The sequence below is a fragment of the Pelecanus crispus genome, chromosome 7 (assembly GCF_030463565.1).
Source record: "Pelecanus crispus isolate bPelCri1 chromosome 7, bPelCri1.pri, whole genome shotgun sequence".
Lineage (NCBI taxonomy): Eukaryota > Metazoa > Chordata > Aves > Pelecaniformes > Pelecanidae > Pelecanus > Pelecanus crispus.
In genome coordinates this window covers 15,282,607-15,309,113 of record NC_134649.1, presented here as the reverse complement: position 1 = coordinate 15,309,113, position 26,507 = coordinate 15,282,607, and the positions used below count along the sequence as shown (strand labels likewise).

The window sequence follows — 26,507 nt, the reverse complement described above, 5'->3', positions numbered from 1 at the left end:
TTTCCTGACCAACATGCAGTGCCTGTGACTCTTCCAATCTTTCTGTGAGCATGAATTGGCAAAGAAAGAAGGCTAATTAATGTGCTGCACTCAGTAAGCAAATGCTATCAATGAAAATTACTTTAATGGGTGATTTGTGTGCTTTTGCAATGCAGCCACATTAATTGAAGACTAGCAGGAGAAGAAGATGGCATAGTTAATGCCCATTAACCTGCTGGAACGAGAACTATGTTGCTAATTTAGAAGCATTAGGTTCTACCTGTGGTGACTCTTGCCAGCAAGAAGTGAAGATCTCAATAGAGCTTTTATTGCACTTGACTCCACTACACAGTAAATCCAGGATGCTGATGTTATGTATAATTTCAGTGTCTAGTCAAACACTGTTTCAATACGTGCTCTGCTTTTTGCCTTCTAAAGAGAAATAAATTATGTTGAAAGATGGATGAGAGACAGAAAATTATTTTTTGTCGGTGGTGGAGGGGTGGCTTAATATATGTAGGTAAATAAGCTTCCAGTACAATTTCTTCAAGACATTGAATTTACAACATAAATCACCATCCATCACTGCAGCCATCAAAATAAAGGCCAGCTGGATCACTGAGCTGTTCTTCTGCTTTTGTTAATCTGTTTTCTGCCATATCTATTTTCTTTCCTATTCTCACACATACGTGCTTTGACTTCTGGGAGTATATGCATACCATTCATGTAGCTAACAGTGTCTATTTGGCTGCTAACCATCACGAAAAGAAAAATTTTCTTCTGACCCATATAAGAGTGGCTGTAATTGTCTTTTATTTCTTTTCCCAATATAGACTCCATGAGGAGTGGAGGAATATAATAATTATAAGAAAGATGAGTGGATTATGGAATCTGTACAGTTAAGACTTTCCAAAGAGCTGCAGTTACTGCAACACAAACAAGTTTGTTCTTGTATTTTGATTTTGGGTCTATGGTTGATTTTCTATTCACATGAATTCCACATCTGGTAACTTAAAAGCAGATTTCCTTGCTTAGGAACTGGGCAGTTAGAATCTGTATCTTTAAAGTAAGACACCCCTTTTAAGTGGGCATCATTTAGGGAAGAACTGTATATATTTAATCTCATAAAAATGTGGATGTTTCTGTCTCCAGCAACAGGTACAATCACACTTGAATTCATTCTTTATAAGTTTAATGAAAAAGGTCCCATTGGGAACAATGACTAAGGCAGATAAATAACCATCTATGGGATAACTGATATCCCCATTCCAGTAAGTCTTCGGTGGTGCACAGGTAATCTCCTTCTGATCTAGAATCAAACACTGACTCATACATGACATGTTTTGAATTGCAGAAAATGCAGAATTTCTTTGCTGGTGCTGGTTGGGAGAGGAAAAGAGCTTGAGCTTTATGTTTTCAGGACTTTTAGTTGGTCACCTATTGGACTGATTTTCCATGAAGCAGTCAGGCACTGAAACAATAAACATATAATTTCTTGCTTATCTTTGCTGAGCTGCCACAATTGTGGTTGATGAGTATTTGGAAAAATCAAGGCTATCCTTCTGAAATATTATTTCTGTGCTTTAAAGGAATAAATATAAATAAATATTGAGAGCCAGAAACAAATTATCAGGGTCTACTAAGAGCATCAGATGACAAAGCCACCAGCATGAACCTGAAATGATAGACAAGTGGGGTTGCTTATTACAGTAGCAGAACAGGATGCCAAATTGTTCTAGGAAGTGGTACTTTAGGGAGACTTAATTAGATTTATGTTGTGTTCAGAAATGCAGAGTGGCATATGTTCCTACTCTAGCATATGCTATCTACCCATACCTAAAATGGTCAAGACTGCCTATCATTAAGTGGCACTGAAACTTTATATGATAGGTAATTTTAAAACTGCAAACAAATATGAATTTAAAAAATTACATTTAGACAAAAAGAATACCTCATTAGCAACACACTAGAACTCAGTTGAGTCTGATGCAGTGCATAAGCAGCATGTATATGCTCTCTGGGGTCTGGATCATGGGCTATGAAAGCATAATCAGTTTTGCATTTACAAATGCAAACATTTTAATTTACAATGTTATCATGAGACATGCAATAGAAATATTCTGCAACTGGATTCTTGAGCATAAAATGCTTATACAATATTCCTTTGGGCTAAGTGATTACATTCAAATTCCCTCTCTGTTGTACGGTAGAAAATTGCTTTTCTTTTAGTAGGAGCACATTGTTACTGAATGGAATCTGATCATTCTATTTTCCCCATTTTCTCCAGCCATTAAAGTTGTTCCAGGAGAAACAGGTGATCTCATAAACACAAATAAAAACAACAGATAACAGTCCAAAAGGAAATTCCCCATGACAGATCTAGTGTCTTCACTACTATTCTCCCTAAAGTCTGAATGCTCTGAGAGACGTCTGCAGATGAATCAGCAAAAAAATGTATATGCATATCTATTCTTCTCCAAGTATTTGAGATTACATTCACTATTGATTTTATTCCTAACTTAAACAGGATGTGGCCTACCCCTCAAATAGGGATTGCTCATTATTAACATGCAACATTTTAAAATGTAAATGGACATGGGTATGGGGACAACGAAATCTTAGACTTTATTTCCTGTGTAAATTACCCATGACTACCAATATCAAATTCACTTTCTTATTACCTGTCCTGGTTTTGGCTGGGATAGAGTTAATTTTCTTCCTAGTAGCTGGCATCGTGCTGTGTGGTTTGGATTTAGGATGAGAATAATGTTGATAACACACTGATGTTTTTAGTTGTTGCTAAGTACTGCTTATGCTAGTCAAGGACTTTTCAGCTTCCCATGCTCTGCCAGGTGCACAAGAAACTGGGAGGGGACACAGCCAGAATAGTTGATCCAAATTGACCAAAGGGCTGTTCCATACCATATGACATCATGCTCAGTATATAAACTGGGGGGGGTTGGCCGGGGAGCAGCAATCGCTGCTAGGGAGTTGTCTGGGTATCGGTAGGTGGGTGGTGAGCAATTGCATTGTGCATCACCTGCTTTGTATATTGTTATTATTATTATCATTATTATATTTTTATTATTATCATTACTATTTTACTTTATTTCAATTATTAAACTGTTCTTATCTCAACCCAGGAGTGTTTCTCACTCTTACTTCTCCGATTCTCTCCCCCATCCCATTGGGGTAGGGGGAGTGAGCGAGCGGCTGCGTGGTGCTCTAGTTACTGGCTGGCGCTAAACCACGACATTACCCCTGCCTTCAAGTGCTTGGTTTGCAGTCATCAACAGCAAGGAAATTTGGTGGAAAAGGTACAGAAGAAAGCAAGAAGAAAAAGAGGACAATCCAAAGTAGGTCATTTAACTTAAAATGGCTTGGTTAGAATTTTTGAGTAAGGATTCCTGAAAAATGTGTTGCAGTACTTGCCCAGCTCCATTTTAGATGTTCAGACTAAATCTACTTCCTTGTCATGAATATCTGTATGTTATGTTATTTGCTGATATAAAACCAAACCATCTTCTTCATGTGAAAATATAAAGTGTCCATTTCTAACACTGTTAAATGAAAAAGCTTTCTAAATACTCACATGTCAATTATATTGCTATTTTTGCAATGCTGACTTTTGCTACATTTGAATTTCTAAAATCAGTTTCAAACTTTCTCTGGAAAATTTCAGAGTACTGGCATTCATCAGGAGATGAAGGAAAAGAAACATCAAAAAGTTTTTCGGTTGAGGTTGTCCATCAAAAATACAGCCATATTGTACTGAGGTAACCAGCTACTGGGGCTATAGTTAAGAGGAAGCACTAATGCTAAATCAGTCCTGCTTTGTTTCCTAAGGAAAACAGTAATAACAGCCCTCCCTTGCCATTAATAGCTCTTGAGAATTCATCTCGTATAAAGACTTTAATTCATTTTGATACATACAACAGGAACAACTCTATCGTTTTGGAGATTAACAAAATGGCATACCAATTCAAACCAAGTTATAAAACCATAATACTATGCTCCTTAATAAGTAACATAACTTAATCAAGATGTAAAGACATACATGGCTAAAGAGAAGCTAAACATGAAAACCCCAATATTCCTGAAACTCAATGCATGAGTTCCTCTGTATGTAGTATAGATAAACAATACCATGGGGGAACTGTCAAGCTTAATTAATTCTTCTGCGCAATGTTGTTTAAGGTCCTTGGAGGAAGAGAATTAAAAATGTATATATTACAGATACTTCCTCTACCTTTCTGTTAGATGTATGGTACAGTAATTCACAATGAGCTACATAAAGTGAAAGCCGTGTTCATTGCAATAGCAGATGGTAGTGTTATGTCCTGCAATAAAAAGAAAACTTCACATGTTTATGTGCCTTCATACTTGTTATAAGTTTTTTAGGATGTACAGTAAAGTGATGGAGGAAATGAGATACAAGTTCTGATTAAAAATTCCATAATATCAGCTTTCTAGAAATAGGAAAAAATTTCTGTATTTCTTCTTTAGAGGACTCCAAATGAGAGTCCTCTGCTTTTCTGTGGCTGCAGTAGGGGCAGAATATAGTCCTTTTCACTGACAAACTTTTCACTGGACAAATTAAGAATACATGATGGAGATCTTGTATCCCCAGGCCTCTAAGCTCAATGGTGGTGTGTTGTAAAGTGATCAGACAGCTACTTTAGTACAGATAATGTAGTCACAGGTTCTAATATCATTAAAAATGGTTTGCATGAATTATTTACATATACTATGGAAGTTTACTATAGCCATTGCTGGTGTTCTATGATGATTTCTGTACTCCTGGAAAGTAGTACAGAACTTGTGAAACCTTGTTCTACCATCCAATCCTATCTGGAATAGTGGAAGTCTTTCTGATCCTTGTCACATATCAGGATCATAAGTATTAAGAACTGCATTAGCAGTAATACCAGTAACAGTTTATAAAATGCTTATAATATATCTTAATCCCATTGCAGATGAGAAGCACTTCAATGAGAATCAGATGGACAAAAATGATAACAAGAATTTTAAATAGGGAATGGGAGTGAAATGGAGAATGAAAGCATGAAGGCTTGGAACACATCACTTCCCTCAAACACATTCTTGACAGTAGAGCAAAAAACCAGACATAATAATACTTACGTCATAGCTTGATAAATATATTCAATTCCATAGCGCATTGCAAATTCATCTACAATTTCTTGTGCAGCGTCATCAAAGTACACCTTCCAGGCTTCATCACCTCTCACTTCAGGGATTTTTACAACACCATTAGATTTAACTTCCGTCAAGTAATGGAATAGATTCTAAATGTAAGAAATGTTTCAAATAGGAACTTTTGGCTTTTAAGTGGCATTCTCGAAGTATATCCTATATAACAGTCATCAATATGTTCATTGCTAGGTTTGGGGTTCTTTTTTTCCAAATTTTTCTGAAGACTGGCACTAACTAGTCATCATTTGGTAAACAAAAAAACCGCAAGGCTCTAAACATATTTTTGTAATGGAACTCTGGTAGTGCAGGCTTGTGATTCAGTGCAATGATCTATCTCCTTGATATCAGGTTATATCAGTTAACTGGCACAGAGAGACTGCGACATAAAATTGTGCAGAAACTTTCTCTTCTCTATCATATGCCCTTGCTAGTGAATGAAATTGTGATGTTATAATGCTCACTACATAGTGCTTCAACTTTAATTGGATCTGTGACCAACAAATTTCAAATTCATTATTTAAAAACTGTAAGTTACAGGAAACCTATCAGAAATATTGCAGAAGCCTCTCAAGTAGTGAAGGGCATGCAATAAAGTTTAGGTTTAGCAACCTTAGGACCAAAGCTAGTATTATCATAGAATCACAGAATCATGGAATGCTTTGGGTTGGAAGGGACCTTTAGAGGTCATCTAGACCAACCTCCCCGCAGTGAGCAGGGACAGCTTTAACCAGATCAGGTTGCTCAGAGCCCCATCCAACCTGACCTGGAATGTTTCTAGGGATGGGGCCTCCACTGCCTCTCTGGGCAACCTGTGCCAGTGCTTCACCACCCTCATTGTAAAAAATTTCTTCCTTATGTCTAGTCTAAATCTATTCTTCTTTAGTTTAAAACCGTTACTCCTTGTCCTGTCACAACAGGCCTTGCTAAAAAGATTCTCCTCATCCTTCCTGTAGGCCCCCTTTAAGTACTGAAAGGCCGCAATAAGGTCTCCCTGTAGCCTTCTCTTCTCCAGGCTGAACAACCCCAACTCTCTCAGCCTGGCCTCGTAGGAGAGGTGCTCCAGCCCTCGGACCATTTTTGTGGCCCTCCTCTGGACCCGCTCCAGCAGGTCCATGTCCTTCTTGTGCTGAGGGCTCCAGAGCTGGATGCAGTATTTAATTCAATGTTAATATCATAGAATGCTTCTCAGATTACCCACCTCCATATGTATCCACAAACTCAGCAACAGATTTGATTTCCTATTTTTAGTGACCAAAAAAACCCCCAAACTTTGAACTAATTTCAGTTTTGCTAATTAGCCCATAAGTCTCTCATGGATTATCTTAAAGCAATAGAGTTTTGCCATTTACTTCACAGGTCAAAACATTTGCAGTATCAGGTCAAAATCTGTGAGCAAAAATGCCCTGAACATTCAATTTTACTCATGGTGAACAATGGGATTTTGTGGGTACATACTAGTGCTGAACTTGCAGCCGTATATTATCTATCAGCTTTCAGAATGAACTTGTCTTTTTGGAATAGAACTTCAATGTGGATCACTGTTTGAGGAAAGAGGAATCAAATACAAAGAAAATCTTTTGAGAGACACACTGGTTTATCAGTGATTATTTTTTTTCAACGTTGACAAAAGCAATCTAGATGATAGGAGAACCAAATTTTATACTGTTTGTGCTTCTCCTGCTTTTTCTTGCTCTCTCCAAAATATGAATTAATTTATCAGGAAAGAAGTCTTTTACAATTAATAGCTGTATTTCTGTAATATACAGAAATGGTTGTATCTTGATGTTAGCAAGCATGTATGGAACACCAAAATGTTAAAACAACATAAGGTACGGGGAGAACTTAGCTGACTCCACCTCTTTTTTCTAACTCCTACTGGCAGGAATGATCTGTTGGTGTTACAGTGTTCTGCTTTTGACTCTGAATCTGATACGCCATCAGCAATACAAAGTGGGAAATCTAAAAAAAAAAAAAACTTGTCCTGAGGTGTAGCAGCAGTTATTTGCTTCAGTGTCCTAATGTTCTGTAGCCTTTTCTTCCTTATCCATGGAACAACTGAATAGTAATTTCTGTGTAGTATGATCTCTTTAACTTCTCCAACATACCTCATGTAGACAGGTGTACTGCATGTGGTAGGGAGCAACTTTCTCCTCTCCTTTTATTTCAACATTGATTTTCAATCTAATGGCACCAGAAACAGCTGATTTATCTGTTCGTTTTTCTGAAGAGCAGAAAAATAATATATTAGTAACTACCAAGAATACATATATGCCACGTGAAAAGCTTTCATAAGTCACTATAGCTTAATAAGAATGTTTTTTGAAGCCAGAAAGTCCTGCTGTTGAGAACAAGAGGTTTGGGGTTTTTTTAATACCTCACATATGGCTCAGGCCATGAAGCAGAATACCAAACTATGAAGTAAAGAATCCTTCTAATTTTATCTGCCAAATTCAAACCAGGCTGCACAGTGCTTTATTTAACACTTTTCCCTTTTCAATAGAAACTACTTCCATTTTCTATCTGCTATCTGTACTAATTATTATTATTTTCATTATTGATATTTTCCTTTAGTTATGAAGACTTTAGCAAAAACCTGAACTACTATGTCTGAGAGAAACTCAAAATGTTCTTAGCAGAACTCAATTACAGACCTAAGCTGAATCTTACAGAAGAAACGATATGAAGAACTTTGTTTATGCTATCTGTGCTAGTCCACTTAGTTGCTGTCACTCATTGGTTACTGATCTCTGACTCCAATTTTCACTTTTCCAACCCACTCTAGCAGTATAACTGAGTCACTTGGTATAACAATTGTTATGAATCTTTCACAAAGTGCTGTGATATGAGTGGTGAAGAACAGCACAATTAATAAGAATTGGTATTCCACAAATTCAATTCTTTTGTTTGAGTATTTCACTCCTCTTTCCCTGTATGATGTGACATACTGCAGTTTTGTCAATGTGTGTATGTATCAGAATAAAATATACCATTCTTTTTAGAATATTAGAATTATCACAAGCCATTTACCAATATTTCTTTTTAGATGCTGATTGAAAGGTTTTCATTCTAGATTCTTCCTTTTGCAGAGCACATAGATTTTCAATGTTATTATTAAACTGCTTCCTGTCAAATCAGTTCAGCAAAATTTGTTTTAAAAGTGCATTTAATAATAATTTATATCAGTATTTATATCAGTTTAAGTCACTGAAATTTTTGAAGAAATAAAATCCAGAATACATAATGACCCAATTTTCTTACCTTTTAAAAAAAATCTCATTATAAATAGGAAATAAAGCAAGGTTTTCTTTTCTTTGTCAATAAGAAATCAAATAGTTCCCTGACACATCTATATAAGTCCCTGGGAAATGCAACACTAGACAGGGAAACAAGGACCGTTGATTAGGAAACAAATGCTCTACAATTTCAGAAAATTATGTCACATAATTCACCCAAAGTTTTCACAGAGCAGGCAACCTAGATAAAAATGTTACTATCACATTTTTATCATCAAATATAGGAGATTAACTTTTAAAGGGCTACTCCAGAATATTTAGTGCACCCAAAGATATTTTTAGAATTAAAGAACAGTTGTATGCTTAGATTTAGATAAAGAAAATATATGCCGAGACACACTTTCATTCATTTATTTCTGGCTTAAAGAATGATACTTAAGACCTGTCCAGACAAGAAAGTGTAGTCATTAAGGACAACAGAGAGCATTTTGAGCTTCAGCAGGCTGTCTTCAGTTTATGTCTCTTCATGTAAACACATTTGACATGTACAGAACAGAAAACTCAAGCAAGTTTCATGAAGAACCAGAGGTGTAAACAGTGAAAACCAAAGATGATTAGGCCCAGAATGGTATATAAATAACTTTTTAAAATATGTGATAAAATGAATGTGGACAACAAGCAAAATATTTGCTAGATTTTTCTATGTATCTCTCGATGTATTTCCCACAGAATGCTACTATGAATGGACTAGTCCGAAATGTTGGGTTTTCTTACATATTTTCAGTTTTGCATTAAAATGAAATATTTTTCTTTGGTATTGTTATGATTAGTCTCCTCTCTGTAACTGTCATAACTCTGGATCAAAACCAAGAGAGTATCTTTCATTTTCAAATCAACCTGTAATATTTAAGATTTTTAAAGTTGTATATTGGTACCAAAGCTATATATTTTGAAGTACCAAATCTACAGATGCTGAGATTCTACCTAAATTTGTTTTAAAAAATCAGTAAGAATCATACCTAAATTATACCATACATCCATTTCTCCACTCAGTGTTCTTACTTCAATGATTGTTTGCCCAAGAAAGTCATCTGATTCCTTTTTGAAATGTTGTTTTACTCTAGATTTGATGTCATCATCTTCATCCCATACTCTCACTTTTATTCTATCTGTAGAGTTATGGCATTCACTGTAAAAATAATAATAAAAATGTGAGTGATACATAAGCTACATTCATTTGTACTGCTGTCTAATTCATTGTCTTCGATTTCCTAAATCCTAAACACTAAAAAATTCCTTGCAAATTTAAGTGGCTTACTAAGTCCTCATGAGTTGAGCGGATATGAGAAACTACTGGAGAGAGTGAGGTGGCTTCACTTGCAATCTGCAGATTTCCCAGTGGATAACACTTTTTACTCCCAACTCCATCCTGCATATATTTTCACAGAAATGGAAAAGAAACTCTATTGCTACTTATTCCTGCAAGCCACAATGAGGACTATTTACTATTCATCAGCGTTGGCTTTTGATGATTTCATTGGAATATCCTAACATTGACTAAAGTCTGTGGTAGTGAAAAACTTTCTGATAACGTTTAATGGCTAGTACAGACCTGGCATTCATTATAAGCCATGTCATACTCATGCATCTGTACTAAGAAGGGGTTTTTTAATATCCATTCAGTAATACTACAGCAATATTTAAAGTATTATGAATCTTTGGTTATCTTTAAATATAGCTTTAAAGTGTAGCAGCAAATTTTCATTTTCGGCAAGGTCTTAGTTTGACACTAGATTAAGAGTTCTTACTTGCATTCTATTCCAAGCACTATCACTGCTCAGTGATCTGTCTCAGTGTGTCCAGCATTAAAACAGTAATACTATAACTTATCTCCCAACTGGTGCCCCTCAGGGGTGTTCTAAGAATTAATTAATGGTGGTAATGGGCTTTGGAAGTATGAAGTGCTTTAAATGGTATTATTACTGTCAAGGCCAATCAGTCACTAAAAATGGCATGCACAGCTTTTACTCTGCCTCACTCTGACATCATTCAGTGGCACAGAAATGCTTGTGTCTGTCTGTATTCCAAATGTTAACACTGCAGATATTTCTGGTAATTAAACCCCACATTGTTCTGTGATTAGCAAAACTAATGAAGCCTAGTTTCCTTTTGTCTTATGATTGGCTTTCCTGATATCTAACAAACTGCAATCACATATTGAATCTTCTCCCATAATTGGGATTTTAATAAATTACCCCTTCATATGGACTCCCTGGTGTCTATTATGGGGTGAGCTCACACTGAGGACACTTTTAGGATCTCATGTCTGTCTGACCACCTATTTTCATAGAACATGATGGACGTAGTATTAGGCAATCTGTGAAATTTCTCTGACTGATCACAAAATTCAAAAGCTATTGGCAAGGACATATAAAATCTGGGAAGACACAGATGGATCAAATAAACATCTTTGCCTTAAGAAACCAGGCTAAAACTAGAAAGCATTTAATTTTCCTAAACTGTAACCCTGATTTATTGCTTAACATTGCCAGAGTCCTGAATTGCATTTAGCTGTGCACACAACAGAAATATTAAATGGGATTTCCACAATGGCATAGGGAGATCCATCACTGGTGAGGCATTTATGTGACCCTCATCACTGTATCTGTGCTATCAGTAGAAATCTTGTTCCTGCTTTGCTTCTCAGGGAGATGCTGCATATATAAAGTCATTAAATGGTGCTTCAGTACAAATACCATATTTTTATTCTCCTGAGACAACACCAATTTCCCTCTGATGTACACTTAGCTGATTCAGGAATATTTATCCAGATGGTCAGGATGACTGCACTTTTCCCTGATATCCTCATTTGTCTCTCCCACATCTTTTTCTCCTTTAATCTTAGGTCAGTGAAACATGGTGAGACTTATCACAAGCAATGGGTTTACTCACATGTTCATCTTTGTGTCTAAACCTTTAGCTCTGCTACATGTTTGTAACGTTCCTGTCCAAGACCCCCAAACTAGCATAGATTTGTGATGCAAGAACGGAAGGGTGGACGAACATGTATTTCTACTGGCCTGTTCTGTGGCAGTGAGATTGCAGGGAGATTTACTATTAAAGTTACAGAGCTGTCTCTGCATGATTCTACTTACCTGCCCAGCCTCTGGGAAGCAGCACTATATAATGAGATGCACATTCTGCTTTAGTCACTGGTAACATCTGTGCAGAAGCTCTGTGGCTTTGCAAAAAACACTGGGTGGGATTCCTACTTCTGCTTACTCTGCCCAGGAAAATCAGCCCAGGGAATTCAAGGCAAAGACAACATATGCTATTTACAGTGTTCCTCTTCTAGCCACTCTGTTTTATATGCTCAGTAAAAGTATTCATGAAGGTGTGATACAGGAAGGTGAGAAGTAAATTGCTCTTTAGCACACAGAGAATGAAGATATTGATGCTTTTGAAAGCTGGAAAAGCTGCAGTATATTCAGAGATGCTAGATAAGAGAGACAGTTTTAATATCAACAATCTGGTGATGCTACCTTACTTCTGCATTTACAGAATGCCACACAGACATGAAATAATCCTCACAGCATTCCTGCTTAATCTAATGGCTAGAGTAATAAAAAAATGTAATAATAAACTATCTTTACTATAGTAGCCTCATGTAAATTTAATATTAGGTGCACTGGCATGACCTGATTGTACACCTCATCTAAGAGATCTGCACCCAGTGTTAAAATAACAACTAATTGATACTATTCTGCTTTCAGTAAAGAAATAAATGCAAATGAATGAATAATCTGGTAAAGAATGTATGAAGACTAATACCCCACTCTGTCAAAATGAAATACATTCATCATAACAGCATTCTTTCCTTATAGCCTTCACTAAAAACTCTTACATCCACTAACAAATTTGCATACTCTGAATAGTTAGTCTAGGTGGAGAGGATTTTTTTCCCCCCTAAAGAAGAAGTGTTGTTTCTATAACTTAAAGAAAATAATTTTTCCAATAAAATACACTATCTTGGTGAAATTCTGTAAGCAATCAGCAGGCAAATTAGACTATGTCTGAGATGTAGAAGATGAACTTGACTGACAAGCCTTTGCAACACTTTTGCCTGTTCACTTCCAGTTTTGCACATCTTGTAGCTTACCTTTTTTTCCTAAATCAACTTTTAACCAATCTTTTCACAAATGAGTAGTCTAAAAATCAAACATACACTACTTTTAATCAGAGCTCCAAAGAGGTGGAGAAAAATCTTTCCTGTCATAATAAGAAAGACAAATCTGTTTAGAACTGTCTTGTATTCCCTGAGCACGCAGCAAACTACTTGAAGAGTAGGTAGTGGTAGAAAAGCTTTGAAGAACTTGTACTCTAATAAGAAACTTTTCAATGCTACAGATAATGACCGTGCTCTTTTAAAAAAAAAATCCTCACAAGTGACAGAACAAAGAAATGTAAAAAAGGGAAGCATTATACTATTCTTACGCCAATTTTACAGCTGGGATAATGATTCACAGACAGGTTAAATAGCTGTACAAATATCTTCCTTAATTCTCTCTCATAGTGGTCATTTCTCCTTTTCAAAATGTATTTAGCCTTTTTTTCCTTCCTGAAGCACTAGCATGCATTTTTATTCCCAACAGTGGTTATAAAAAAAATAGCAGTGTGAGATTAAGTTTCTTCTATAAACATTCTCTCTGCTCTTCAATGAGGATTTCCAAGTTGCAAATAATATTCCCCTACATAACTTTCCAGAAATGCCAAATCTAGAGCCAACATGACTTGCCAAAGTTCCAGAGAAGTCACTCTTGTTGTTGACGGACAAACCTGAAGATCTTTTAATTTGTTTTCAGCAGGCTACTCCAGCTGAAGACTGCCAGCCTGCCTATGTAAGGGCACTTGCTGAAGAATTACTGTGGTCTACTGTAATTGAAGTACATAACCTTTGTTTTTTGCTGTTGGGTTGTTTTGGTTTTTTGGTTTTTTTGTTTGTTTGTTTGTTTGGGTTTTTTTTATGTTTCTTTCTCTGGTAGATTCTATTTCTGTTTAGCCTGTTACAAAAGCACCTGAATTCTTTTTGGACATACACTCATTAAGACACGTAAAGAAAACATGATATATACCACTTTGTGATACTAACCATAGATACACTTATTATTGATATCATTATTTCAGATGGATATCGCTTTAGTTGTAGACCATTACATATACCTTACATGTCTTCCACAAACTAAAGGAATAGATTTTGGAAGACAATATATTGTTCTTTTAAGTGTTATATTCAGTGAGTCAACATTGACTTAATTGGAAAACATATAAAAAATCAAAGTGCTGTTTGGCTGCATGAACTATGTGTGTAAAAATATAGTTCAAAATGTATCACGGACTAAAAAACCACAGAGCAAATGACAGACCATTGTTTTTTGTAAACCCCCTTACAAACAAGCATAAGGAATAAATTTTGTATAGCAGGTAAAGCAAATAAAATGAGCCAAGATTTGAACCTTGCTAAATTCTTAATCAATTTTATTTTTATTCCCTTATACTAAAATATCTTGGATGCCATATGGTCTAGATGGAAATGGAAAGTGATAACAGAGATTTTGTCCTAAAAGTATAAAGAAACCACATGGTCATGGAAGAGAGTAGTAGAATAAATTTCAGGAAGCCATTTATTGCTATTATTACCCTCATGTTTATTATTATTGCCATTACTGCAAGCCAGTACCAGATACACCCATGGCATTGCTATGAGAATTCTGTCCACTCTGTTCGTAAGTGTTCAGAGACAGCTCCATAGTCTCTCAGGAGATCTATCTATTCCAGTACTTCATTAGCCCCACTGTTGGCAAACTTTTTCTGCAGTCTGATTTAAGCCTCTCTAAATGGAATTTGTCCCTATTACTTCTTGTTATACCAAAAAAATAAGCATGGAAAATAGATATAAAAATACTCCTTTCCTCTTTGCAGGAGAAAGGATGTGTTTAAAGACATCCTTACCTCCACTACCTGTCTCCTAGTCTGGACAGTCCCAATTCTTTACCAGTGTGGTCATGGGCCATTGTGGTGGTGCATCTCCCCCCCCCACCCCATTCCTCTCTCTCTTCAACGGCTTTACGATCTCAGGAATTCCAGGCCTCCGCTTTTGCGTACCGAGTTGGTCAGTTAAGCGCCCCTTAATTGTACCAGAAACTCCTACATGGCTGAAGCAGAGAGCGGCCCTGTCCTTATCAAAATCTTCATATTATGGCTAATGAGGGGAACAAGAACAAACAGCTACGCCTGACAGCCTTGAAACAGAGTGGTATCATCATTACTGGAATTCCAGCAACTACGGATGCGAACTGTGGCTCGGATGGAAATTTACTGGTGATTAAAGTCAATCATCTCACAATCCTATAAACAGCAGTCCTAAGTGAGGCCCTTTGAGCTCTCCTGGACTGCCGCGGGCTGCACCAGCATCTCCCTCTGAGCGAGACGCCTCTCGGAGCCAGTGAAACTAGCAGACTCTGAAAGTCTGCTGCAACCAGAACTCCATTGCCGAAGATCGACAACGGAGCCTGGGCTGAAATTCTCCACTCCTCGAGGCCCAACCCTCGCCTGTTGAGAAATGCCAGGACATTAGACGTGAGTATTTCACTGAACTCGAGGGCAATTTTTAACAGGCATACCATTTTTATATATGCGTTCATGTTTGTGTGTATGCATGTGTGAATCAGTTTAAGTGGTCTGTAGATGTATGATTTAATTTCAAAGAGAGTCTTATACTGCTGTATTATTCTTATAGCATTATTCTTATAACCCGCTGACCAAGTCTGAGACTAAGAGTGGGCCTAGCCACAACTAGACTCCCCTCTGAGAAGGAGTTTAGAAAGCAAGGGGGTCTATTCTGAACCTCGTGACTCAATGGGAGGGTCATCCTTATCCCCTACATATGCAATCCCTTTGTGAATCATTCCAACTCAGTGTAATTTAATTTTCCTTTATGCACTTCGATGTAGTAATAGAGTGAACCTTGCCATCTTTGAATCTGTAACTAGGTCACTGTTTTGATCAATTTTGTCTAATCACTTTATTAATCATTGATGATTGAGTGCTATTAAAAATATTGATACAAGTAAATTCTAACTGTTACTAAATCAAACTGTGTAAAGTCACTCATTCATAGTAAATTGACATAATCAGCAGGATTCACAAACCTGCATTTGTGACAGCTATGCTTTCTGATAAAGTAAAAAGAAACTAATTATGCCTTTTCTTGCATTAGTTTACTCTGTCATAACAAAGAGAGTTTTATAAAATTAACCTGGATTGACAGCATTTTGAAAAAGACACTCAGACCAAACATGCTGTACTGTGAAACCGAAAAACATTTTTGCTGGACAAAAAATTTACCACTTGAATAGGTTCTTAGAGATGTTCTGCTCTCTTGTTTTGGGCTGAGGTTGTGAGATACAGTTAATTTAATTAGTAGGATGTCTCTCAGAGAGTTGGCTGCTTATTGAAGAATTTTTAGAATGGATAAATCCAGTAAACTAATTTGCAGGTTTCTATTACCTAATTGGGTTTGTGTAATATAATTCTCTGTTATAAACTCTTGCTTATGAAACAATCCTTAAGCTGCTTCAACAATTCTCCCAAGACTGTGTTTAGATATCACTGGAAACTGGAACACTATTTAAACAGTGAACCAATCCTGTTGTCTTCAGGTACAATGAAGATTACGCTTTTTACAAGTCAGTTCAGTTGATCAAGAATGTATATAATGACAGTAGGAAAGGACTTTGTTAAAGTCCTCTTGTTGTATTTATTTCCTTTACATGGCTGCTTATAGTAAGTATTGCTTTAAATGAATCCACAAATCACTTTTTTGCAGTATAAACAAACTGTGCGAGTGCTGCTCTTCTCTTAGATATCTCTTATCTGCTTATTAGAGCAGATAGCTGCTCTATCTCTTAGATAATTCTAAGGAAAGAACATCCACAGCTGGATGCCTGAAATAGCTGCCAGAAATTCTCACTTCATCAGAAATTCTAGACTGAAATATCTGAAATATGAAGCAGTTGAACAGCTTCTCTGACCAACACAGAGACTTTAACTATCACAGTCTCTAATCTACGTCAATGCTGTTTGGTGCTAGAGGATACGTTTTCCCAGTATTATCTGCTAAAATATATAGCAGTAAGAATTCTCAGCAATATTCTAGTTTGTTTGAACAAATAAGTATGGGGTTTTTTTTATGTGAGCAATTGTAAATCTTCTATTATATTTTATGTCTGCATTGCATATTTTCACTATATCACCAGGAACATCAAGAATGTCAGAAACTGGACAAATTCTAACAGTTTAGTGATGACCGTAATATTGGTCATGTGGTGATCATACTTTTCAAAAAAACCCTTCTCATTGGTCTAATTTAAATCAATTAGATCAAATGTTTTCATGCACTGAAAGGAGTAATCAACATGCAATGAAGCTATTTATCAGAGCCATATGGTGGCCTAGTGACAACCAAAATAGAAAGAATAAGTGATGTAAAATAATCATCCAGTTGCATGAAAGACATCTGTATTATACAACAGTATCTGAGATGTTAAAGAGTGGTCAGAGGAAACATGGTACCTGCAAAGTCTGCAAGGCAATTTGGAGATGTGTGCTTGCTAGACAACACTGCCAGAAAAAAGCAGAATTCAGTATTTCAACAATCAACTGTTGAAAATAGCCAAGAAAAGAATGAAAGTGGAGAAGAGTTTTATTATACTGTATAGTTCTAAAAGATTGTACAAAGCTGAAAACTATACAGCCAAAATATCTCTTCCTTGTAACTAAAAAATAAAAATGCAGTCCCTTTTCTCATATCAGATGCCACACTCAACCAGAAGAAGGAAGGTGACAGATAGCTGAAAGACTCTTCCTTTGCTCTGGCATTGAAAAAACTCCTATCACTGGTGTTCTATTGAAAAAAATAAAAACTGCTCTGTTATCTCCTTTCTAATAATGCCAACAGAAAGGATCAAAGCCCTTACCACCTATATTACATTCATTAAAGGAATATCTGCTGGCCTATTTACTTCTCTTTCTTGAGTACAAAAAAATATACATTACAAGGAAAGATATATTCTTCCTCTGATAATCTTGTTTTTTAACTGAGATGCATGCAGCTGTACGTAAGCTCTACTTTAGTTACGGTTTATGAGTTCCCATGTTAAAATCTATGCCAGTATCCCATGGTCATTTAGCAGAGGGTTACATTATGTTTTATTAGAAACATTCACTCTCTGCTTACTGTACAACCATATTAGGGTTATGCGTGATTCTGCAGACTAGAACCCTGCCCTCGCTCTGTCTGCTATGACAGAGCAAATGCACAGTGGGGAGCCAATGTTTTTTCCAAATCCTTGTTTTGGAACAGATAGGGAGATTTAAACGACTGTTTTGGTATGATGAGTAAATATATGATTGTAAGATTATGAGATATATTTTATTTCTGCAATTTATCATTTAGCAGTTATAATGATGATTATAATATATTATAATATATTTGATCTTAAACAGGACTTTCAAATATCACTAGTAGAGCCTAATTTAAATGAAACTTCCTGAGTCAATGAAATAGTTATATTGATCTACTTTAGATTTAATCTTGTAGTTAAACATTATCATTTATTTAATACACTTTAGAAATTCTCATATACTTTCAATTGAAATCCAATGCATTAAATAGCTCAGGGAGATAACTTTATTTTAGGAAGTACAAGTGTTATAAAAATGATTGAAAATGTATTCAGTTCAAAGCAGTTACTCAGGAGATTTATGCTATAGTAGAGTTTGTGATTTTTTTTTATTAATGTTATTGCTAGAGCAGCAGATGATAGTAATACTCAGTGCTGGGTGAAAAAAACCCATATTTTCAAGTTTCCAGGGATTTTATGGTAGCCCTGCTCACATCTTTGAGAAAATACATTTAAACCTTCACACCAAATTTGCTGAGTTGCTCATCCAACTTTTGACACTATGCAAGTCATAGAATTAAATGCAAAAAGTAACTGTCTCCTACCTTTAGTTACTCACAGTCATTCAATGAGGTATGACACTTCAACTGTCACTGGAGTAACACAAATAACTAGAAAAGACAACATGATCTGTGTATGGGAAGCCTGTAAAAAGTACCTGAGTGTGTGTTTTCTCTGAATTAACTATTCATTTCTAGTACTGGCCTTTGAATCTGTGAAAGGAATGGGCACACATTGTTTAATATAGTTGGATTACCTAGTACTTTTTCCAGACAAATAGTAGCAACATCTTGGGTCATACCTCTTTCAAACTCACTAGCGAAATGATAACCTCCTCAACAATAAGGTAGCAGATTTTAGTCAAAAAAACAGGGAAGAGAAAATAGCTGTTGTGCTACATGATATGAAAGTAACCTCTGGTGTTGACACTACATGTTCTTGAAGAAAACGGAGCTCTATTTCAAATGCCTGAGCCATAACAGAAATTGTTTCCATGGTTAATGTAGATAGGAATAATGACAACTGATGTCTTCGTTATAGGAGGAAAAGAATTTAAGAAGAAACTAAACAATGTTATAGTCTGAAGACAATTATTTTACATCGTGATGAGTGGTTATTTTGAAATCGTCTGTTGCACACAGTGACTAACTAGAGATTCTGAACCTTGACTGGGCAGTCTGCAGGATCCTGAGCTGTTCTGCTGCTGCTTCATAAATTCAGCGTTGCTTATAAAAATGACACATCATTTTTATCATCACTGATACAGGCTTTCATCAAGTTGTATCAAACTAACATCCAGTTTTGAATAACACTATTAGGCGTAAACATATTAGACTTTTATAACATAGTACCAAAAGGTTAGAATATTATAACATGTCAACAGTTTGCATATATTCTCAGTAAAAATGCAAATAAAACTGTTGTATTTAACAAACACTGAAATTGTATATCCTATTATATTATTAAAATTTCTTCTTTTCGTAATTTACTATACTAGTGTTTTCACACAGCTTCCATAAAATACCTACTAACTTCATATGATAATACTGTGGTAGGTGTTTTCAGGGTAGACTGAAACTTTCCTGAACAATTTAAAAAATCTGACTAAATAAACATTTCTTTTTCACTTAAAATTTTCCAAAGAAAATCTAGGGTTTATATAGCCTTTCAGAATCCTTAATTGACTTTAACTATAGTAGTTAAGTGCACATTATATTCTGCAGCCCATAGTAATCAAGCTGAGAAAAGAATAAATGCTGAAATACTTTTGCTACATGTAAAGGAATAACACTGAGCAAATTGATCCTATTATCAGATTGGTCACCTTCTCAGTCAGGAACGTTTGCATCCTAAGGCAATATTTTCAGGAAAAGAACAGTATAGTACCCATGAATTGGCATTTCCTGTACTGTAACATGTATTTCTGAAAGAAGTTCTAGGAACATTGCCAGAACTAGAACTGCCATGAAATCACATTCAAACCTTAGTCAAAGTATTACAGACTGAAACATCTACTTTGCAGTCAGGGTTGAACTTCCGTGATATGCTGACAACAAACTATACCATATTTAGTTCAGAGGCTGTGGCCAAAGAAAGGAGTCAGGAGGAACGTACCACGCTGTCCACATCAGACTTCTGGAAAATACTCAGTCTTGGAAAGGACAGACATTACAAACAGCCCATCCCAGAGCCTGAAACATACCAGCTGCTATCACAGAATCATAGAATCGTTTAGGTTGGAAAAGACCTTTAAGATCATCAAGTCCGACCATTAACCTCACACTACCAACTCCACCACTAAACCGATTAAGGGTAGAGTAATAATTAATTTCATGTTTCCTGGCTTGGTGGCTGGATCATCAAATTCCCTAGTTTTACCCAGGAGAATCGTAATGTTGAATAAAAATGCATTTAACTTGCATGGTCAGTATCTGAGACATAGGAAGGCATTTATAATGCCAACATTTGGTACGTAAGGTCAAAGTCTGAAAACTGTCACTTAAGTTCCCTAAAAAATTAGAATAAATAGACACCACCAAGAGATCCCCCAAAAGACATAATTATGAGCTGTATGACTACTATATGATAAAGTTACAATAACTTCTATGCTGTCTCCTTTCGGAACTTGCTAATTTATTAATGATATGAATATGCATAGTATAGACAAAAAATATTTTCAGATTAAGTAATTGTTTCACTTGGTAGCATTATATCACCAAAATGTAAATTTAAAAAGCAAAAAACAACAGTCTCTTCTATACTTACAAATAGAATTTTTCATCCCATACTGGATTCAAGTTTCCAAAAATAGTCTTTGTTCTCCGCTTGGTTTTGCCAACTTGCACAGTAACATATGGGTCACTTGAGCCAGTTTTGTCCTTAGCCTGTAAGCCCTGAGCACAAAGAACTGCAACAAAAGGAGAGAAATATGCTTTAGCCCTCATAGCCTTCATTGCCAAGAAATAAATGAGACAGTGACAACAGCAACAGGAAACAAAGCCCTCAGACTGAGGATTCCTGAAAGAAAGCTTTCCGGATGAATTTTCCCAGCGTCTGTTACTCTAGGGATAGACAAGGCTTGTTTAACTACCCTTCTGGACTGTATAAAATTTATAAATATGGTTTAATAGAGTAATACATTTAAAGATTCATTACAGAGCACAAAACAAATACTTTTCTTGCCATGCATAATTCAGATACTCTTCTCAAACTTTGGTTTAATCAGCATGGCAAGTAATATAATGTTGCTGTATAACTTGGCTTGAGTCTAATAGGTCCCTAAAATCCCCCCCCCCCCCCCCAATAAGTAAATAAATATTTTCCAAAGTTTTTCCAAAGATCCAAACTAAAATTTCCAAAATAAACCCTCCAGTTTTCAGAAATCTGCACTGTGGATTATGAAACTAAACACAAGGGACATGGTTATGACTTTGTCATTTGTTTTCCTCATGTGAGAGATGAACCATGAGGATTTTCAGAATACTTCCTATTCTGTCACAGACAGGGTGACATTTCAGATCAATTATCATTAACTGTTTATGTATCTGTCAGCCTTTCTGACAGTTAATGTGGGTGTATAGTTAATGTGTATGCATTTTGTGGCAAATATAAATACACACAATTTGATTTTCCATTCGAATTCATAAAACTGGAAATCTCAGGAGAAAGCAGAACTGTCAAATAGCAGCTTACCAAACCCAGAGAGCTGCAGCTAAAACACTTGCCACAGCTCCTAGCATCAGCAGAGCTTGGTTTTGTTATTTTGCACATATTATTTAAACCATCTCAGTGGTAACATTTAGTTAACATTCTCTAATGTCAATCATTTTGGGTAATGAAGCTCCCTCATTGTGCTCAGAAAAATGATTACATAAAAACGGCACCTTCTTACTCAGCAGATCAGCTCCCGGTGTGGGTTCAGTCCTATCTGCTGACTTCAGTGAAAAAAGTAAGTTGCTGTTACTTTTTTACACACCTCATTCCTGAAAAGACTAACTCTTCGGAATGAACTAGACAGTCCCAAAATTCAGCAACTATTCTTTTGAGTCATGCACTTTCCCATAACCTTCAGAATGGCCTCCCTTTTTCCTAATCCATCTGACTCACAATCTCAGATTTTCCCTAGATTTCTTCTGGCACATATTTGCTATCCTTCAGCTCCATGTACAGTTTACATACTGCCCCAAATATGATTGGGCTTTAGTTTGGACTACAGAGCCACGTGTAGCTAAAAACACACATACGAACTCTCAGAGAGCAATTCATTCATGGTCCACTTGACAAATGCCTTTCTCCTTCCCCTCCTGAATGCCAGCTTTACCTTTCAGCAATGGAAATGGCAATTCCATCTCTCACCATAGCTGAAAAAGTTGCCTCACAAAGATACATAGATCCAAATGGAAGAAGTGCATTATTGGCTGCACTTACTAAATCACTACACTAATTTTTCAATCCCATCTACCAATTAGGCAAAGGTTTTTGTTGAAATTCAGCTGGTAAATTTCTGTCTTGCCTGATGTCAACCAGTTGTTCTTGCAAACTAATTAGAAAGTGTTGCATTTTCATAGTTTTAACAAATGGGTTCAAAACCCACTGGAAGATTTTTAAACAAGGTAGAAAATTCCATTTCCAAGTTTTTTAACTGTACAGATTAGAGTTTTTGTAGGTGACATTGTTTTTTGCAGAAAAATCACATAGTGATGGAAACATTTCCAAACATCCATTTCCATAATGCTCTCACCATAGCACGAGTTTCTTTCAAAAAGCAGTTACTTTCTCACTCATTGTTAAAATGACAGCTTTACCTTGAAAGGACTGTTTAAATGTGTTTATTTTTTCAAAAATATCTGCTAGGTAGCATACTACTGACAGCCACTTGTCATTACAGAAAAAGTCAGCAAATTTGAAACACATGTCTTTTTGTAAGACAAAAATGTGTTATCTTTAAGTTCAACAACTCTTTTAACACTTTGCCACAAGATAACCAGCAAACCTCTGTGTAGTACAGAGTATTTTCATGGTCACTCCCCATCTCACTACTAGGTATTGTAAGGACTGTAAAGAAGAAAAACTTCACAGTACCCATCAAGTTTGACTGCAGCAAATGCCTTGCAACCTGGCTTAGGAAGTTTGGGGTAAAGGGTAAATGCAGAGCGACTCTGATTTTGTTGTTGTTGTTGTTTGGGTTTTTGTTTTTTTTAAATGATAGGTAGAACATGATGCCAGTCAGGGAAGGAATTAGCAGTCTTCTATAACTTGGGACCCAACATATACTAAGCTATTTAGGTGGAAGTACACACCTCTGAAACACCAGCAGGGAAAGACCTATTCCCTATTAATATTTTGGTCCTTAGGAAGTCTGGATTCTCTTTCCATCTTTCTCTAAGATCCAACAATTAGCTTAGGTTTGCCTCTAAGTTTCTTCACTTGGTGTGGGAAATTCTCTCACGAAGAGAGAATCTTGCATTCTCTCTTCAGGGTATAGTCAGCAAACTGAAGGAAGTGTTCACTTGCATCTATTTGACACCTGTGAAGCCGCACCCAGATTAAATATTGTTTCTGCACTTTGAAGCTCCCCAGTAAAAGGGAATGACAAACTGGAGAAAGTCCAATGGAGTGTTGCGAATTTGTCTGGGGAATTGGGACACATGACGCAGGAGAAAGGGCTAAGGGTGTTCGGTTTGCTTATCCTGGAGAAGAGGAAGGCTAATAGGAGATCAAGCTGAAGTCCTCAACTACCTAAAGAGCACGACACAGAGACGATGAGCTCCTGGATAAGCAGATCTAGTTGAGGATGTCCCTGCTTATTGCAGAGGGGTTGGACTAGATGACCCTTAAAGGTCCCTTCCAACCCAAACTATTCTATGATTCTGTGAAGCCGGACACTTCTCGAAGGCACAGAGTGAAATAACACGATATAAGAGCTGCAAGCTGCAGCAAGAGAAATCCCAGCTGGATATAAGGAAAACAGTTTTACAGTGCGAGTGGTTAATAACTGAAACTGCTTGTCCAGTAAGGAAGACAGGTTTCACAGAGAGAATGTGGAATCTCCATCCTTTGAGAGTTTCAAATCTAGTCTGCACAAAGCCCTGAGCAAGCTAATCTAACTTTGAAGTTAACCCTGCTTTTAGCAGAAGGTTTGAATATACTGTAGAAATCCCTTCCAACATCGCTTCCTAAATTATTCTATGATTCATTTATTAGGTCATGATTATGCAGAACTCAAGTTAGTATGAGTTTTACTTCTAAAAGACAAGAAACAAGCCATTCAGCAATACAAGTGAGTTTTGCACTAACACTAGTAAACTGATGTTTACCCAGCAGATAGTCTGAAGACATTTGCACATTTACTGAGTAACTTGTTAAAATAATGCCATCTATCTGCTCAGGGTATCCTAGTCACTTGTTTCATAAAGAAAAGAGTAGTAAAGGACACTCCTGTATTTTTTTAACAGTGTGCATGTGCTTGATCTTAGAGAGGATATATGGAAAATTTCTTATAAAATACATTAGCAAAATTACCGTATATACAGGTGTGAAATATCAGGCACCAAGAACTGACTCAAACATACCTTTTATGCAAGTTGCTGCTAAGTAGTGAGAAAACTGTGTGTGTTACTTACGTATAGACTATTGTTTATTTTAAAAATATGGCTTTTGTTTCACTCATTTTTATCAAAACTGACTAGTAAAAGCTAAAAATAAGTTCCTAAACTAAGTTCCTAAACTTTATCTCCTTATCCACCCTAACAGGAATACTGCAAATCCTGGAGAAAGAGAAAATATTTAATTTACTTTTAGTATCAGAAGAGAGCTTATTATTTTTCATTACATTAAAACAAAATTGAGGCTAATTTAGATGTGAAATCTAACCAGAGTCCTCTGATGTTTCACATCACTGCCTTTCAATTCTTTGGTCTTTTAGTTTAATCTCTATTTGTCTGTGCAGTCAGCTGAGCTTTTATTTAGATTTTCGGCACTGAGATTTTAGTTCAAAAACTAAAATGTCAAAGACAGAGGACTTGGAAATCTTTATGAGCAACCAGCCTAATGCAGTTGGAACCAATCTTGAGAATGTTCTGGGTGCACAGGTTTCCCTGGCTCAGCAGCACTTTAACTGGAACACACCCTTGGTCAAGCAACAAGAATGGATGATGAGCTTCAAACCAATGGGGTCTGGAATTGCAAGCTGCAGTGTTCTTACAGTCATTCAAACCCATAAACACCACTGTGAACTTTAACTCTTGCAACTGGTAGCAAAAAGTTCAACACTAGCACAGGAGATATTGGTAGGAGGTAAAGGAGACCCAACAGGACCATTTACTTATCTTCCACACTACTTATCAGTGGAATATAAAGTAGTTTTACCAACAGTTGTAGCTTAAAACTTCCAGTTAGTATACTATAAATCCAACCATTTATAGATGCACCAAGTACACAATTGAACACACAGTTCCAGCTCTAATTTTAATAAATCTTATTCCCGAACCAGGGACTAGGAAAGAAACAGCCCTTAGAGCAAACAGTTCAGAAGAAAATTTACCTGTGATGGTTATTTTTGCCGACCATTTGGATGTTCCATCCAAAACACTTTGTTTTGCTGCTTTTGTGTATTGTACAAAATCTTCTTTGGAAATATTAAACATTTCCTGGATCACTTCAAACACCTCTGGTCTATTTTTCTCCCTAATCTTCATTCTTTCCTTCATAGCACTAATAATATTCTGTGTTTTATCTTCCGCACCATGTTTGGAACTTTTCTCAGCAGCTCCTGAAATGAGAAAAAAGGTTAATACTTTTATTAAAAAGTTGCTATCTTAATTCTTTTTCTCCTCTAGGGTCTCCAGCCAATTCTTGGTACTGCAGTACTCAAAGGAGATATGTGTTTCATCTGGATAATATCAAGCCTCTTATATTTATTCTTTGTGATAACAAAAATTATCAGTTTATTTAGTTTAACAGGACAGGTTAATATTCAACTTCAGTCAGGTATGTGTTATACCTAGAAATATATATTGAATCAGTACTATTCAGTACTGATCAGTACTGTGAAAACATCCAAACATGTGAGTAAAATTTCTCACATAATTAGGCATACTGATTCTTCCAGAAAGGTGTGTAGAAGTGTTCAGTATCCGGGTCTGTCTGCTCTGCCCTTTGTTTCTGTTACTAGCTAAACTTCAATAATGCATATGTGAATAATTCTTCAAATAATTTCTTAGGAGTTTTTCTAAGTCAGCATGATATAACAATATTTTCATTCCTTTCTCTCTCTGCTTTTGGAGCAGGATGGTACAAGAAACTATACTTGGTTCATTAGGACAACCCCCCCAACTCCCCCAAATTAACAGAAACAGTATTTAAAACAGCTAATGTTTCCACCTCATTTTTCAGAGAATTTTTAGTTTGACAGTAAGGAGATTAATCTAGACTCCTGCTATGCTGTCCCACAGTGGAAATTTAATGAACAGTAGAAAGAAATAAGCATAGCAGCTTCAGAAGCTTTCTTGACTGCTTCCAGATATATCTCAATATTTACTGATGCTGCCTGCACTCATGG

At 36.2% G+C, this 26,507-nt stretch overlaps 1 protein-coding gene across 2 annotated transcripts in view; it reads right to left on the bottom strand.

Moving 5' to 3' along the window:
* UNC13C (unc-13 homolog C) overlaps positions 1-26,507 on the bottom strand; it is a 196,520-nt gene that overhangs the window by 106,803 nt on the left and 63,210 nt on the right. For both annotated transcript variants that reach the window (XM_075713782.1, XM_075713781.1), the window contains 5 exons: positions 25,491-25,718; positions 20,714-20,855; positions 9,446-9,615; positions 7,299-7,414; positions 5,122-5,285 (listed from right to left, as the gene is read on the bottom strand). In XM_075713782.1, coding sequence (XP_075569897.1) covers positions 5,122-5,285; positions 7,299-7,414; positions 9,446-9,615; positions 20,714-20,855; positions 25,491-25,718 — 820 coding nt within the window. The remainder of the gene's footprint in view (positions 1-5,121; positions 5,286-7,298; positions 7,415-9,445; positions 9,616-20,713; positions 20,856-25,490; positions 25,719-26,507) is intronic.